General features: G+C 44.2%; 1 protein-coding gene across 4 annotated transcripts in view; it reads left to right on the forward strand.

The window, feature by feature from the left end:
* Nucleotides 1-511: 511 nt before the first annotated feature.
* AIFM2 (AIF family member 2) overlaps nt 512-17921 on the forward strand; it is a 30631-nt gene continuing 13221 nt past the window's right edge. The window contains exons 1-2 of one of the 4 annotated variants that reach the window (XM_075610613.1): nt 512-695; nt 16222-16413. In XM_075610613.1, the coding sequence (XP_075466728.1) occupies nt 16239-16413 (175 nt within the window). In that variant the 5' untranslated portion in view covers nt 512-695; nt 16222-16238. The other 3 variants (XM_075610611.1, XM_075610614.1, XM_075610612.1) reach the window with 3 other exon arrangements.

Raw genomic sequence — 17921 nt, forward strand, 5'->3', positions numbered from 1 at the left:
TCCGCTGCACCTGTGTCTCATAGAAGAGAATCACCTAGTTCAAGTCTCACCCTGGGTAGTACCCCCTGCACTCCAAAGTTAGTACCCTCATCGGGTGGGAGCCTAGCTAAGGAGTTGGGGGTGATGTTTCTTTGTTGGCTGACATTGTTTACTAAAAAATAATTTCTGTCTTATTAAATAATGAATTATTGCTGCAAATTAGTGATTAATAATAAAGAGCTTTTTTAAATATAAATGTCCCTGGAGCTCAGTTTTCTTTCACTCCTCCAGTCACTGCCCTGCCCAAGAATTTAGTAGCCTGGAGGCCCATATCTTTGACCATGCCAGAATCTGCAGAGATGGCCCATTGTGTGTGTGTCTGTGTGTGTAAAATGCATGCAGCGCTCACACACCGCCCCCAGGCCAGGCTCATGATAGGCATGACACCAGCCAATGACAATAGACTTGAGAGGAGAGGCTAAGGTGAGAGGAGTCTTTAAGAGGGCCTGGCGGGGGCAGAGCTGCCGCAACCCGAGGGATCTCAGGACTGACAAGTGGTGGTTAAGAGCCAGGTAGTGAACCACATGAGCTTAGCGGATGCTGGCTGAAGGGAGTGCAGGTCGACTCCATGAGTGGAGCCTAGCGGAGCATCCATGGGACAGCAGCAGGAGGCAATCGCACCATCAGAGGGGATCCTCAATGGAAGCCACATAAAGGTAACAAAGCATTTACGAAGAAACATGTCTGCTACGTAAATATACCAAATAATAGCTCCAACTGTGTGCCGGCACTTTCACACAGGCACTTATACATAGGGTTGGGTGGTATAAGAGAGAGAGACACGGACACATACTTGCACAGTGCTTTGTGGGGATTGTTTATGTTTCTATGTATTGCATTGAATTATCCTCCAGTCAAGGATCATAAGGTTTACCTTGGTGTATGAAGACTATTGCCTTATAAAAACCTTTGTGCTATAGACATTACTGTACTCTACCTCCCTACGTTTGACATACAGCCACGTGTGGGGTAATGTATCTAGAAGGAGGACTCGGGTCCCCACCTTAGCATTAGGTGCAATGAAAATTAGAGGGGTTACATTGGAGGCACTGCTGAGAGTCTTTTGCATAATTGGTGTCATACACACCATTCTTTCCCCCAATTTATAATGGTCAGACAAGGGCACAGTTAAATTGTACCCAGTACTCGATTTAGCCAGAGAAAGGCCAAGAATCTACTAGAACATTTGCTCTGTATCACCCCCTGTAGAGTGTAGCTGAGAGTGACCCCTACGGTTACTAAGTCTTAATAACTCAAGTCTTTCATTATCGATTATGCCAGGTGTATCCTTCATATCAACATACACCCGGCATCTTCAGTAGTGAAGATATAAATGAGTGAAAATGGGGGAAAAAATATACACATTTATGAAAAACAAAATCCCATTTCGCTCATTTCTTCGCTATTTTATTGAATTGACCGAAAAGTGTAAAATAATTTTGGGGAAGAGGTCCAAAATTGTTTTGCGAATCCGCAGCTAAACCCTATGTGAGCATCTTCGTTTCTAATTACTATTCTAAATATTAAATAGTGCTTTACTGTGTAACTAGTACCCCTCACCTTCAGTTCCTGCAACCACGGAGAAGAAAGGTCACTCCAAGTCATATTGTCATTAGCACCTCTACTCCTGTTAAGGAGATGCGACCCCTGCGGGGTGCTAACGTCCATGGGTAATTAACTGCCTACATGGGTCATTTGACATGTAAAAGTCAAAGTTTCGGGAACCCCCACAAGCCTCGCTGCAGAAAGCCGCTGCTTCATCTATACACTGGTTGCTTCCATACACTTCCTGAGACAATTTCAACTTACTTCTGTGAACAGTGAAACCTGGTTTCGTAGCACAAAGATTCACTGCATGGAAATGCATGAGTTGCTCTGAGGAGGGTGACTGCTGAAAGGAGACTCTGTGCTGGATTGCCAGCAGAGCACGGGAGACTTCTTGCTCGAAATGCCCAGAACAGAGGCCTTATGTTCGGCAGGGAATCTGATTCCAATGTACCCTATGGGGTGAGAAGGAAGAGTGCTTGTCTGTTGTTTAAAAATGAGCACATTAAGTAGAGAAGTGCATAAATAATTATATTGACTATGGATTAGGGAATGTAGACTGTAAGTAGTTCTCCAGCAGTGAGTACAACATATAGCTGAAATAACCTCCATCAAACACCTTATTAGGAGCAGAAGGTTTTCTATCTATTGTGTGTCTAACGCTACAGACAGATTAAATTATCCACTTTATTAAACATATATATAAATTCATTCATTCAAAATAGATCCAGCATTCTTGGGACTTTTGTCAAAGGTTCCAATCGGGACCGAAACGTCGATAACCCCATGAAATATTTCTCAAATTAAAGTCCCAAGAGTGCTGGATCTATTTTTTAAATGATGCACTATATATATATATATATATATATATATATATATATATATATATATATATATATATATATACATATATATATATATATATATATATATATATATATATATATATTTGCTGCAGTGGAAGTGCTGTATGCTGGGTGACAATGGGGAAAGACAGGGTTGCAGACCTGTCTAAGACATGCAAATGAACATACAGTAATATTTACAGTTGCTTTATGCTTTACTGTGGAGGGTTTTTGTCACTTTTTTTACCCACCATAACCTTAATAAAAGTGGTGATTACCTAGTCTAGTCTCAAACCTGCTAGCCATTAAGACCAACCTCACACTGATGATACCCATCAAGGTTGAAACATGTCTGTGAGTGGGTTTAATGGCTTTGCATCTCATCCCAGCCTCTGTCTAAAAGCTGTGTTTAAAACAGCATGCATTGGCTTGTGTAATACGAGCTTGTGTAATACGAGCTTGAGACAAAAGGTGGCACTGAGTGCTCATTTGCATGTCATTTCCCAGAATCCCTTGCTGCAGTGGAAGCGCTGTATGCTGGGTGACAATGGGGAAAGACAGGGTTGCAGACCTGTCTAAGACATGCAAATGAACATACAGTAATATTTACAGTTGCTATATATATATACATACACACACACACACACACACACACACACACACACACACACACACACACACACACACACACACACACATCTAATTAATATTAGTATAATAATATTTCCCATAGCAACCAAGAAACGTGTTCCAACATGTCCTACATCCCTTCATCAAAGTCTTCTTCAGAACCACAGAATGCATCAGGGCTGTGATAACTAAGCCCCTGCTGTTACAGGGCTGCTATGATTGTTTTTATAGTACTGCTGAAATAAATCAATGAAATATAATTTAAAGATAAGGAATGTTTCATGTTCTGGGAACCTACGTACAGTATCCCATTGTTATGGATTGAATATCTGGAGAGGGTATCTAACTGAAGTGCCAATGACTCTCCTGCCTTCTGCATCACACGTCTTCATGTCAGTGCTATTTGCACCTCTGCATTTGGGTTATTTTTCTTTAACCCATTGAGTGCTTTATGATATTGAGGTAACTTCACCATAGTTGGCACTCTGGTGTATCTATGTACATCTTTATTTATACTGTATAGCTCCATTTATGTACATAGCGCCTCGCAGCAGTAACACACGTGACATAATAATATAACACATAATGGGAATATGCGAATCAGACATAAAATTAACATTAGGAAAAGCAGTCCCTGCCCTGAAGAGCTTACAATCTAAGTGCCCCAATGACATTCCATAAATGTCATACCCTTTCTGCTCATATCTAGGGGAAGTCAAAACCACGGCTTTCTGAGAGCAGTGAACCAGATCGCAACAGATTTCTCTATTCCGATCATCAAAGGGCAATTCTGGGCCTTGTGATCACTATGACACTTAAAAAGTTTTTTAAAAAAAAAGGAATAATAAAAACCCTGGTGTTATTTTTCAATTTTTCTATTTTGGTTTTGTTTCACTTTGTATTTTACATGTGTTATTCTATACCAGGGGTAGCCTACTCCAGTTCTCAAGGGCCACCAACAGGTCAGGTTTTAGGGATATCCCTGCTTCAGCACAGGTGGCTCAATCAGTGGCTGAGTCATTCTGACATTTAAGGTTTAATGTCCGTGACCCCTGTACTACTGGAGTGTGTCAGGTACTATTGTGTAATCATTTTCAGCAAATAGAAATACCCCTGGTGGGTACATTTGCATGTCTCAGGTCTGCAACCCTGTCTTTCCCTATTATCGCTTAGCAAATAGTGCTTCCACTGCAGCCAGGGATTCTGGGTAATGACACGCAAATGAGCACACTGTGCCATGCTTTACTTCTTAGCCATTTAACATGAACCCCTTCAAGCTCACGCCTCCCATATTACACATATTTTCAGCACAGCCTGGGAAATGCAGCGCAAGTGGTATTTTTATTTACTGTACACTGTACAGCTGAGTGTTTTTATAACTTTTTTTAACCACCATAACTTTTTTTAATGTGTAATTATTTTCAAATGTATTCAGAGTATGAGTTAATGCTCAATAATCAGCTCATTTAGATTACAGGGGAATACTTGTAACATTCTCATGATTCCCGATGTATGTATTTAAGTGCAGGAGTGTCCATGGGCACATAAGATTGAAACACATTTGATGCATCTCTGGCATCAAAGGTATGTTAATGAGGGGTCTGGGGCTCTAGCTACGCATACAATGCGGTTCTGATTCCCGCAGAAGCTATAATACTGTTGTATTGTTATTGCAACAGTGTAAAACATTTTTTAAGGAATGCAAGTTGTGTAATCCCTTGAGGATCATTCTCACACGATTTACTCACACACTTTAGAGCAGAGGGTGCTCAACTCCAGTCTTTGATTGAGCCATCTGTGCTGAAGCTGGGATATCCTGAAAAGCTGACCTGTTGGGGGGGGGGGGGGGGGGGGGAGGGGGTCTTGACGGCTGGAGTTGATCACCGCTGGCTTAGATTGTTAGATTGTTTTTCTTTTTTTTACCTCTGTGTTAAGCTCATGGAATCTCCGTAAATCAGTATTGCCGACCTGAGGAAGAGAGAACTCTCCAGAGCTTGTCCTACTGTATGATATCAATTGTTAGTGCAAATAAAAAAGGTATCACCTAATACAGGGGTGCGCAAAGTGGGGGGGGGGGGGGGGTGCGCAAAGTGGGGGGGTGCGCAAAGTGGGGGGGTGCGCAAAGTGGGGGGGGGTGCGCAAAGTGGGGTGGCGCAAAGTGGGGGGGTGTGCGCAAAGTGGGGGGGGCGGGAGATTTTCTAGGGTGGGGCGGGGCGCAGCGGCTACAGATTAAATGCCGGGAACCGCGCGAGGCCTCTGCAGCTTCTCCATAACTGGTCTTCGGTGACACGTCGCCATGGTAACCTGGCATCAAATGACGTCGGAGCCGAGCAAGAGGGGGGCGCGAGCAGGCAGGGGGGCACAGGGTCAAAACTTTGCGCACCCCTGATTAATACTGAAGTACTCATCCCAGTTAATCATTATTGTAGTGAAAGGGCGCCCTCTAGTGTACCTTCTGTATTTCTTCTCCATATGTTCAGTTACCTGATTAAGGACCCTGAGAGAACGTGTAACATATCAACGACTTGTTGGTCCCATAAAAGGTATCATACCCCCTACTGCCTCTCCCTCCTTTGTTACCACATGGAAGAAAGGACCAACACGGCTACCCACCCTTCTTTGCTTCTCCATATTTTAAAATCACTTCAAGTTAAAGTTTCCCGATCATAAAGTTCCCCTCTCAATTACATAACACACAATTTAACCCCTGTTATTCCATTCTCAGTTATCATCATCTCTTCCATTACCGATAACTCCCAGAGCTTAGGGGGGATATTTACCAAGCAGTCCTGCTCCTTAGGTCACCTTACAACACAGGAAGACACCTTACGACCTATTCACTTGACCATGCGTTGCCTTTTGGAATAGCATTGCTTAGTAATTATAACACTGAATGAATAGCTATACTGTATGGGATGTAGTCATTGTTTACATATTCAATACTTATCAATACAGGACAACGTCTTTTCCTCCAAAGAAAACTATTTTTTTTTAAATGAAAAATATGCATCCTGGCAGACAAAACCCAAATAAAGATATTACTAGCAAAAATGACCCGCCAGAGTCCAGAGCAGCCACAAGCAATGTGTCTTCTGTGTCTAAATACCCTGACTTTATGATTCCTATTGATAACAAAGAAAATTCACAGTAATATATGGTCAAGGAAAAATGGGACAGGAATATTCAAAAGCAGCAATACTACTTTCCCTCTTTTTTTAATCTTTTTGTACATGTAAAGCATGTGGCAATGTATAATTCTACATTCTTACCTCAGCTGGCAATCGTCTGGTGCTCCTATTATAAAACTGTCAAAATCCTGATTGTGTGTCTAACATAATGGCTGCCAGTGTAACTCTGTAGCTACAATGTATCCTGATATTACTATGGTAACATTGACTATTGTTACAGTTTGCAGCTCCAACTGCTGGGAACATTGGCAACAAATGATCACAAACAGGAAAGTGTTGCAAAGATCTTGCACTGCTTGGAAGGTGTGCTACAGAAAACAGGATATTAAAACTCATTAAAAAGGACAATAAGAGTTGAATTAAAAAAACAAACAAACACAGTCACTATCTAATACTACAGAACTGATTTATTAAAATAAATTAACAGAATATTTCACATGTTTTGCTGCTTTATATTTGTACTTTGTTTTCATCCAAATCAAAGTCTCTCTGGAAGTTAAATTATTTGGAGGTAAGTGATCCATCCAAAGCATTGTCACTTAGTATAAGTAAGCGGTGAGAAATAACGATGTACTTTAGATTTAATGAAAGCATGATCACTGGTAAATGTCAATTCTTTCGGTTGATAGTTGATTTCGCACGATCACACATTCATGCATCTACCCCAACATTCCCTACAATATACAGTGGCTGCTGCCTTTAGCCTCCTGCGGCCTTTTCCCCACGATTTTAAAAATCGCGAGCAAATCGCGGGCTGATGGTGGCCGTTTTCGGCAGTTTTGGGCGCCTGCGGGCATTTTTATTGTCTAGCGCTATTAGCGCTATCAGGCGATTTCGGGCCGCGCGGACAAGGCCCGTGAGAGACGGAAAACATCCCCGAATTTTTTCGGGGATGTTGGAGATTAAAAGGGGCCGCGACAGTACAGCTCAACAAAGTAATATTCAACTCGAAACAACAATTTTGCACTTTGGGTACTCTGCCAAAATTAATATTTATTCATTCAGTTTATCATGGGCCTCTAACTAAAACAAAATTTGCAGGATGAGCAAACTTTTAAAATAAGTCACTCTGGAGTGATTTGTAAATTTACCCCCAAATGCTTTTTTTTTGTTCCAGTCATTTGGTAATCTCTTTTTTTATTTGTTATTTATTTAAATTTTGGGAAATACTGTTACTTGGTCCAGCTAATTTTTCCAGACTCTTTGCTACTTCAGTGGAAAATGTAGATGGAAAAATCTGTTGAAGTCCATCTGATTTTGTTCACCTCCCACTTATATTTGCTCATCTCTACTCTTAGGAGGTAAGTGACTAAGATAGACTCAATACAGAAGCTTCAGTGCATTCTGCTGCTCCTGAGCTCATTGTGAGGGTAGCCAGACAGACAGAAGCAGCCATGTGTACAAGGAATATTCCTGTTCATGTTTGCTTTACTGGAACAACTGTACTCTTGATATTTACTATACAAGGCCCTTGTGCTTTTTTTCTCTGCATCAAGCAACTCCCTGTGCTCCCAAGAGAAGCTGGTAACTTGGTACCTTAAATGTGTATTCATTTTTAATTCTGGAAAGAAAAATCAATTTCTTTAACAAATATAACAAATACCTGTCTTCCATTGTAATTGAAATGTAGTTGAAGACATTGCTTCGTGATGTTGCGTTTAAGATCCCCGTCTTTTTAATATGGTGAATAGGCGATTTTTATTCATTTTCAGAATTGAACGTCACTATCTCGTAAATAACCTGGATTGGCTGGATCTGTTTCATAACTATGAAGTTAGGTAGCAACCCTCAATAACAAAGATGTGTAAGACAAAAGGGACCTGTTTGGACTTTCTTAGTTTATATGAAGGTGGTCATTTAGCAGGGACGGTCAATCGAACAATTCAGCTTTACAATTATAAGTGAACTTTAACGGTTATCAGCTGTGTAGGAAGTACTCATTTTTATTTACAAACCACACTTCTGTTTCTATATGTAAAAGAAATTGAAATCCAACTTTTGTCCATCTAGGCTGCACGTCAAATACAAATGGTGCCACCAAGTGGTTAACTCTCCCGTGCTTCGTTTTAGAGCCCATCCTTGACTGGGCTTATAAGTGTGTGGAGGGAGAGGTTACACCCCCCCCCCCCAGGATAGAGCTAGAAACAATGAAGGGTGAAAAGAAGTTGCCCTAGCTATGGTAGTCGGGTGAAAACACTCATGTAACTGTCCACTGGGAGGACTGAATATCCAGGGAACCAGTGAACAGAGGGACCAAGGTGAGAATAGGATTTCCATCTTTGCTGTAACACCGTTTAAGGACTGTGCCCCTGGCTAGTCCGAACTTAAACAGTAACACTCACCTGCCAAGCACAGTCTGAGTTGCAGAATAAAGACTGTGCTACTTTTATATAATCCCAATGAACTGTGGCATTCCTTCCTGTATCGCCCTACCCAACTCAGAGTGGGTATAGGTGGGCCAGCTAGTGATATCACTGGAACTCCTAAAGGTTGTCTGGGATCTGAGCCTGTTAAGTGATCCCACCCTGTGCTCCTCTTTAAAAGTAGTATGGTGCATGAATGCAGGAGACTAAGGCTACACAAAAATACACTGACACGAGAGAACAGCACATATATACAATAACTGGGCCAGATTGAGCTAGGATATAGTAAACTGAATGAGTTTATTTCCTATGAGCAGAACAGATAATACATCAAGCAAATAACATTACAGAAATATTTACACTTACTGAGGTTGGACAAGGAGATATTCAGCCGAATAGCAGCTCCTTAGTTGTTATAGGTCACAACAAGCATGACAAAACGACAGATACAAGCAACCCACACAGGAATAAAGTGGGCCAGCAACTATATAGATGCAGGCCCCCATTCCTACCATGGCAGTTCAGTTATTGGTGAAGAATTATCTTGTCCCAATCACAGGTTGCCAGGTAACGCAAAAAGCTGGGTTTACCCAGCCCCTCATTAATACAACCCTCCCCTGTAGCTACTTGGCCAGCCCATTTATAAAAAACTATTACATGATGCCTTTGTTGCTATCCTGTCTAGCAAAAATGCTTTTTGGGCAGGGGTCTTTCATGTAGGGTGTCACTTTTGACAGGTGAAATGGTTATCACCTAGTTGTGAGACCTGGCTGCATATGCAATGAGCCTTTCAAGTGGCCTCCTTTGATTGTACAATTACATATCATAGGGGCCATTTGGCGAGCTTCCAAACTTACATCCAAAGTTATAATAAAAACAGCGATAACATAACTATTTTTCCCATAGTTTAAATCAGATTAACAATATCTATGCAACCTGTGTTCGTTGCATAGGAAAGCATATCCAAATTTCAACCTGGTAGCACAAACACATACAGAGATATGGTTCTATGGGGTTTACATTATGACAAATACACAGTTAACCCTCTCTCCATGTTAATACATAACATAGCGATTAATTCTACTGAAGCAGGGGGATACAGATCAACATATACACAATATGGTTAACCCTTTCCCTCCCGACATGATTTCTACACATACAGGAATATAACACAGACTGCTGGGGAAATAAATCTCAGACCTGGGGCAATTCTGCTGAAGCAGGGGGATGCAGATCAACATATACACAGATCCCATTAACCCCTCATACCCCGATCATGACACCTCTCCCTCCTCAAACGTTGCCCACTGGGCCAGATACCTCAGCCTGGGCCATGGCAGCTTTTGAGGATTCACAGTCAGAGGGGTTCTTTTGCCGCGCAACGCCATTAACAGGGCTGTGCCCTCTGCTCCTCTTAGGGTGGATGGTAAAGTCTGAGTCTTGTAGGCCAGCCCCACCTCGGCAGGATGGCATTTCCCCATGTGGCATAAGCCACTACTCCGTGAAATAGGGTGCACTTCACATACACCACAGGGGGTTCACTGGCCAGGGCCAGCTTCAGGGTTTGGGAGCGCTCTCCCCAGGCAGGGAACCAGACAGGCAGCACAGACCGTCGCCCCTGAGTCAAGTCAGTCAAAATTGGAGTCACAATCCTAGCTAGTAGGGACCCCCTCTGCGCTTGCCCTGTGGCTGCCTGTAAATCCTTGGGCTGACTGCAGCCCGCTCCTTCCTGCAGGTATATCCCTACATACCTCAACATCTCCTTCACTATGCTGCCCTTTCCTTCTGCACATACCTCTGGCTGATCTGAGAACAGAACCATATGCTGTTCTACCCTAGCCACGGGTACTGCTCCTGGCGGCCTACCTACCCACAGCCCTACCTTACTCAGCCCCCCGTAGGCAATTCTAACCTAGCCAAGGGAACTACCTGTGCATGCACTTCTCCCTGCCCCAGCTTCCCCATCACCAGGAACGAGACCAGGGATACCTGTACACAAGCACCCGCCTTACCCACTGGCCAACAGGCATCACTGAGGTGGCAGAACTCTGCTACCGCCCCTGATGCCTCCAGCTCAGAGCAAGGCTGCAACAGCTGGGCTCTAGTCCGAGAGACCCCCTGATGCCCTGCCAGTGGAATGGGGAAGGCTACTTGCTCTAACTGCTGCCTCTCCTCCCCGGCTACCACTAGCTCACTCAGCCCCCCCCTAGGCAATCCTATCCTAGCCAAGTTGACTAACTGTGCCTGCCCAACCCCATGCAGAGGTGTGTGTTACTGCAGGCGTTCTCAGGATGGGAGTAGGAGCTGTGTGTTACTGCAGGCGTTCTCAGTGTGGAGTAGGAGCTGTGTGTTACTGCAGGCATTCTCAGGGTGGGAGTAGGAGCTGTGTGTTACTGCAGGCGTTCTCAGGGTGGGAGTAGGAGCTGTGTGTTACTGCAGGCGTTCTCAGGGTGGGAGTAGGAGCTGTGTGTTACTGCAGGCGTTCTCAGGGCGGGAGTAGGAGCTGTGTGTTACTGCAGGCTTTCTAAGGCTGGGAGTAGGAGCTGTGTTACAGCAGGCGTTCTCAGGATGGAAGTAGGAGCTGTGTGTTACTGCAGGCGTTCTCAGGGTGGGAGTAGGAGCTGTGTGTTACTGCAGGCGTTCTCAGGATGGGAGTAGGAGCTGTGTGTTACTGCAGGCGTTCTCAGGATGGGAGTAGGAGCTGTGTGTTACTGCAGGCGTTCTCAGGATGGGAGTAGGAGTTGTGTGTTACTGCAGGCGTTCTCAGGATGGGAGTAGGAGCTGTGTGTTACTGCAGGAGTTCTCAGGATGGGAGTAGGACCTGTGTGTTACTGCAGACGTTCTCAGGGTAGGAGTAGGAGCTGTGTGTTACTGCAGGCATTCTCAGGGTGGGAGTAGGAGCTGTGTGTTACTGCAGGCGTTCTCAGGATGGGAGTAGGAGCTGTGTGTTACTGCAGGTGTTCTCAGGATGGGAGTAGGAGCTGTGTGTTACTGCAGGTGTTCTCAGGATGGGAGTAGGAGCTGTGTGTTACTGCAGGCGTTCTCAGGATGGGAGTAGGAGCTGTGTGTTACTGCAGGCGTTCTCAGGATGGGAGTAGGAGCTGTGTGTTACTGCAGGCGTTCTCAGGGTGGGAGTAGGAGCTGTGTGTTACTGCAGGCGTTCTCAGGATGGGAGTAGGAGCTGTGTGTTACTGCAGGCGCTCTCAGGATGGGAGTAGGAGCTGTGTGTTACTGCAGGCGTTCTGAGGGTGGGAGTAGGAGCTGTGTGTTACTGCAGGCGTTCTCAGGATGGGAGTAAGAGCTGTGTGTTACTGCAGGCGTTCTCAGGATGGGAGTAGGAGCTGTGTAAGAAAAAAAGAGTGGTGTGGATAGCGCTAAAAACTAATCGAAACAAATATATTAGTGATTGTAAGGACAACAGTGTGAATATTAAATTAATTAATAAACAAGGCTGCCAGGAACATCTAACCCAAACACAGTTAGTGAGACACAGAAAAAAACAGATACAGACCGGCGCCTTATAGTCCAATTGGATGGTAAATAAAGTCCAATAGATGGCTTGAAATGTCCAATAATTGGTGTTCTAGTCCAGTGGACAGCAGATTCCTCAGCAGCAAAAGTAATATGCCATGCAGGGAAGACAAGAGAACAAAATCATAGTGTAACACAGTTGGTTAAAACTTAACATATATAGACATACACAGACAAACACAAACAACACTTAAACTGCTGCAAGGTACCCCTGAAGAAGTGCGCATGCGCACGAAACGCGTTGGGCCTTTGAGAGTTTATTACCAGCATCACTGAGAGAGGAGCGGAGCCTTGCAGCAGTTTCTGGAGTTGAGATCTTAAGGAGCTGGCATTTGGAGTGCGATCCGGTATCCCTGTCCCGCCCGCTGTGACGCAGTTCCGGGCGAAAACGGAAGGCGTCTCGTGGAGTAGGAGGCAGAGTCGCCATTTTCGGCATCAGCACGAGGAGTGATCTGCAGGACTCACAAGCTCACAAGCATCTACCGACAGATGATCGATTCAATATCCATTTGCCTATATCCTGTGGTCTTGCTGTAAGTAGGATTCCGGTTTTAAAACACCGGAACCCGAATCCGCTCGTCACCAGTGTGCTGGATTTTACTGTGTTCATTAAAATCATTAATATTAGTCAGCCTATTGTTTAGTGTTGTTTAAGTGTTGTTTGTGTTTGTCTGTGTATGTCTATATATGTTAAGTTTTAACCAACTGTGTTACACTATGATTTTGTTCTCTTGTCTTCCCTGCATGGCATATTACTTTTGCTGCTGAGGAATCTGCTGTCCACTGGACTAGAACACCAATTATTGGACATTTCAAGCCATCTATTGGACTTTATTTACCATCCAATTGGATTATAAGGCGCCGGTCTGTATCTGTTTTTTAGTAGGAGCTGTGTGTTACTGCAGGCGTTCTCAGGATGGGAGTAGGAGCTGTGTGTTACTGCAGGCGCTCTCAGGATGTGAGTAGGAGCTGTGTGTTACTGCAGGCGTTCTCAGGGTGGGAGTAGGAGCTGTGTATTACTGCAGGCACATGGGAGGGGAAGTAGTGTCAGGAAAGTTAAACGATTAAACGTTGTTTTATTAATGGTTTTCATAGCTCACTATTATGTTATATAAAATTATGTTAGATTTTAACTCGCTCAGTACCGAGTGCCTCTGAATCTTAAGGCTTTTTTATGGTTCGGAATGGGGTTAATTTACTGTGTAAATCTCAATCTTGAATCAACAGTTTAACTTTTAACCCCTTTAATGCCAAATGAAAATACATGTGATTGCAAGCTCTTCGGGGCAGGGACTCCTTTTCCTATTGGTTTTATACCTGAAGCGCTTATTCCCATTATGTGTTATAATATTATGTCAAGTGTATTGTAAATCCCTATGTACCTGGATGGCGCTATAGAAATAAAGATACACACGTGTGGTTGTTGCTGTAGTATTGGTAAACAACTACATTCAAATCCTGTTCTTGACCCTCTGCGCTTATTTTCCTGCCCCCTTGGAAAAGTAGCTGAAGAGCAATACTCTTTATCATAATAAGACTAAAATCCACTTCTGGTTTTCCAAGTCTCCATTATCCTTAGAGATACAGGACGGTTACTACCCAGAATGCACTGGGATTAGAGTTAGCACACAGGACTGAAGTAAAGTGTCAGATGACCGGCTGGCTATACTGCATGTAATAAGAATACAAAGAATAACATATATACACTGGGTGGCAGTAATGTTATTATTAACAGGATTAGACTGGTTTCTCTGTCTAACTGAAGCAGCGGCTTCTCGAGCTGCAAAACTCGTCCAACACAGCACCAGGTTATTCTGATGAGTCATGCTCTCCCTGCAAATTAAACCATACCTCTCCAGCTCAGGGAGAGCTCTGTGTACCAATCCCTTGTCGTCACTAGCAAGCGAGAGCCAGAGATTGAGTGTTGTGATTCTGCAGCAAGTCGGTTGTCCCAGCCTGAACTTCCACTCGCAGGTAAGTAAGCCGGGCTGGAAGGTTTCTGCCTCAGCGTTTTCTTTTCCGTAAATACTGTACAGCCAATAAAAAATATCGCTTGCGAGCACATTCACATGTCTCGGGCTGGGCTGCGACCCTGCCTTTCCCCCGTTATCTCTTGGCATGCTTCGCTTCCACTGCAGCCAGGGATTCTGGGAAATGACATGCAAATGAGCACACAGTGCCACCTTTTTCATAAGTAAGGCCTGGGACCCGCTGCGCTCGTTGGCGCGGGCGGCAATGTAGCGAGTTCCCCACCAGCAGGGGAATCCTCGCGAGTCGGTCCCGGTCCCCTCTGGCTGCACAGCTGATCACACGCTGTGGCGCGTCAGCCGCTAGGAGACACCACAGAATGGTGTTTCCTAGCTTCGACGCGTCACGTGGTGTGGCTGTGAGCCAATGGGGAGGGGAGGCTGCGGGAGGAGGAGAGGCTTCGGGGAGCGGGGAGGAGTGTGGAGTGAAAGCAGGTGAGTGCCTGTCTGTATATGTGTGTGCCTGAGTGCCTGTGTGTGTGTGTATGTGTGTGCCTGAGTGCCTGTCTGTGTGTATGAGTGTGTGTATGTGTGTGCCTGTCTGTGTGCGTGCCTGTCTCTGTCTGTGTGTGTGTGTATGAGTGCGTGAGTGCCTGCCTGTGTGTGTGTGTGTGTGTGTGTGTGTGTGTATGTATGTATGTATGTATGAGTGCCTGCGTGTGTGTGTTTTTTTTACTTACCTGCAGCCCGTGGAGGGAGGGGGGGGAAGAGTAGCGGGTCCCTCCGCTCAAGCCACGCCCCCCCTCCCTGTCAATCCTCCCAGTCAATCCTCCCACCTCCCGCTCCGGCCCCTCACGTCATGGCCGCGCCCCCTCACGTCAAGGCCGCGCCCCCCCGACCCGTTTGGCCACGCCCCCCCGCTCCGAGAAAAGCATCCTGTAGACCGCAGATCGCGGTACAGCGAGTTGCACGCGTCGCCGGCAAGCAAGCCAGCCGTGCGGACGCGTGCAACGGGACCTTAGCCTTAAGAAGCTGAAACCGCTTGGCTTTTCTGCTCGAAATTAAAAAAAACAATCTCACGTGGTGTGTAGAGAATTACCCACTTCTCGTTTTGGACAATTGCTCCATTTGCTGTGAACTTGAAGACACCCTTTACTGTGTAGGAGAAGATTTTAAACCAGGTTTGAGGAACTCCAGTCCTCAAGCACCACCAACAGGTCAGTTTTTCAGGATATCCCTGCTTCATCACAGGCTTAATCAGTGGCTCAGTCGAAGAGCCTGCTTCAGCACAGGTGGCTCAATCTAAGCCACTGATTGAGCCACCTGTGCTGAAGCTAGGATATCCAGAAAACCTGACCTGTTGATGGCCATTGAGGACTGGATGTTGAGTTGGGATCTTGGGGAATGTGAAGTAAATTTAGGCAGATTCCCATAAATCCCTTGTATCCTTCTGAGTACAGTATTCCTATTTCTAGTCTGCAAATCTGGGGCAAAAAAAACCCCCAAACCATCATATTTATCCAAGAAAAATAAATCAAATTGAATATATTAGGATCAAATTGTGCAGGCAGGAGACGAAATAGCCCCGTTCCTAGCAAACATTGCGATAGATTGTATTAGTACAGTAATGCCATTGCACTGGTTTGAAAGAAGGAATGTATGTAATCTTTGCCTTTACACCGCCCACATTCTTTCATTGAAAGAATCGCCTCTCTGGGGTTTTTTTTTTTGACAAACAAATTGCATATCAATCTATTTATTGTTAGAGATGTGCAATTGTCTTCAAATTTTGCTTCACAACATTTTCCAGGATTTCTCTTACATTTTAAGATTTTGTGAAACTTTCCATGACCCAAAATGTTGCCAATTTCGTCAGCATTTTATCAGAATTGAGAAAATGGGCCATTTTGGGGGCAGAATTGAGCAAAATGCATTTCTCAATCAGTGGCTCAGCCTGTTGGGCGGGCTTGAAGACTGGAATTGAGCACACCCCTTCTCTAATGTATAGCATTGTGTAGTTCCCCTGTGGCTTCCTGCTACTCCGTTTTGTGTCCGTGTATTTACAGAATGTAACTTTACAAGAAACTCTCTTGCACTTTTTTTTGCTTTCAAGGCGTTCCTGTGACAAACATGGGGTCCAAACTGTCGGTGGACGAATCGGTGCGAGTGGTGGTTGTGGGTGGAGGTTTCGCCGGTATAGCAGCTGCCAATCAACTCAAGTCCAATGGAATCCCCTTTGTGCTGGTGGATATGAAAGATGCTTTTCATCACAATGTTGCTGCGCTTCGCGCTTCCGTAGAGAGTGGTAAGTCTTGTCCTCCATTATTTCTCCAACATGCGGCTTATTTTCAAACCAGTTCATCAACAAGTATGTTATATACAGATGCAGCCAGGCTCTCTCTACCCGCTGCCGTGGGAAGCCACGTAGCCCTGACCGTGGCATTCCACGGCAGTGGGAAATCTCTCTGTAGGGGGGGGGGGGGGGCTATTCTGTCTCCGGAACTTCTGTGTTTTGCTTTATTTCCGTGGCTCCGGGGACAGGAAGTCTGGCTACACCAGTAGTGTAAACTTGTCTATTAGTTGTCGTTTGGGTCTTGGAGAAGTATAGGTTGATTGCAATGGCCCAACATGACCGTTTCTTGGAGTTGTAGCTGTAAATAAGCTTTCACTTGTAATACTGTTACAATATAGGGATTGTACAGAGTTGTGAGATCTTCAAAGCTTGTGTGCAGATCTTCTTTATGAAGACCGTCCTGCTGATCCATTCAAAAGTATCACCACTTACATTCATCCCTTTGCCTCAAACATGTATAGAGACACTTATAAACCACTACACCTTAATGTGTGGTCTTTTTGTCATGGTATCATTAGGGCCTTTTATAAGGTGTGGAGTTTTTACTATTGCAATGCATGGCTGCAAAATGAGATCATTGTTGTCCTTGTTTTGCAGTAACATCTAATTGCAGTTTTGATTGCCCATCTTTATCTAAATTCTTGAGAGAGGATGAAAGGAGGGGGGGGGTGAGAGAGGATGAGGGGAGGGCGTGAAAAGACGAGGGCGGTGGGATGGTGAGAGGCTAAGGGGGGAGAGAGAGAGGATGAGGAGGAGTGCAACAATCTTGGAATTTGTGTGAGGAGCATTAAGATTAGTATTGCTCGCCATGTACAGTATGACTGCAGGTCAGTTATTTATAAATGATCTGACCATTACGTCATTTGTTCTAAATTTCACTCCAAGTATGCACCAATTTGCACTATTTCATATTCTATTTCCTAAAAACAAATCCTCGGAAGGGCGCTCCCTCCCAAGACCCCTCCCCAGATTTTTTACGAAATAGAATATAAATTGGTGCAAATTGGTGAATACTTGGAGTGAAATTTAGAAAAAATGACATGTCAGGTCATTTATAAATAACATTCTTCCCCACCAACGATTCTCGCGTGCGTCGCACCTTTCACCATTGTGTCCAGTATTTTTGGACAAGTCACCTGGCAACCCTTTTGCTAAGGGGTAATGTTTCTATGGCTGCTGGAAAACAGGTTTCATTTTTACAAATCAAGACATCTAATCTGTTCCAAACATAAAAGCAACACTTTGAAAAATAGCAGAATTAGAAAAAATCACATGCCGGAAGCAGAAGAAAAACACAAATACATTTTTAGGCAATCTGGGAACCATTTAATGTTTTTATATGGTAGTTATCAAATAGTTAAAAATATAAATAGATATATTTTTCCTACTTCTACCCTTTCTCCGTATACCTTGTTTTTTTCCTACATTGTTTCATATAATGATTAACAAGCTTTTATTTT

The sequence above is a fragment of the Ascaphus truei genome, chromosome 8 (genome assembly GCF_040206685.1).
Source record: "Ascaphus truei isolate aAscTru1 chromosome 8, aAscTru1.hap1, whole genome shotgun sequence".
Classification (NCBI taxonomy): domain Eukaryota; kingdom Metazoa; phylum Chordata; class Amphibia; order Anura; family Ascaphidae; genus Ascaphus; species Ascaphus truei.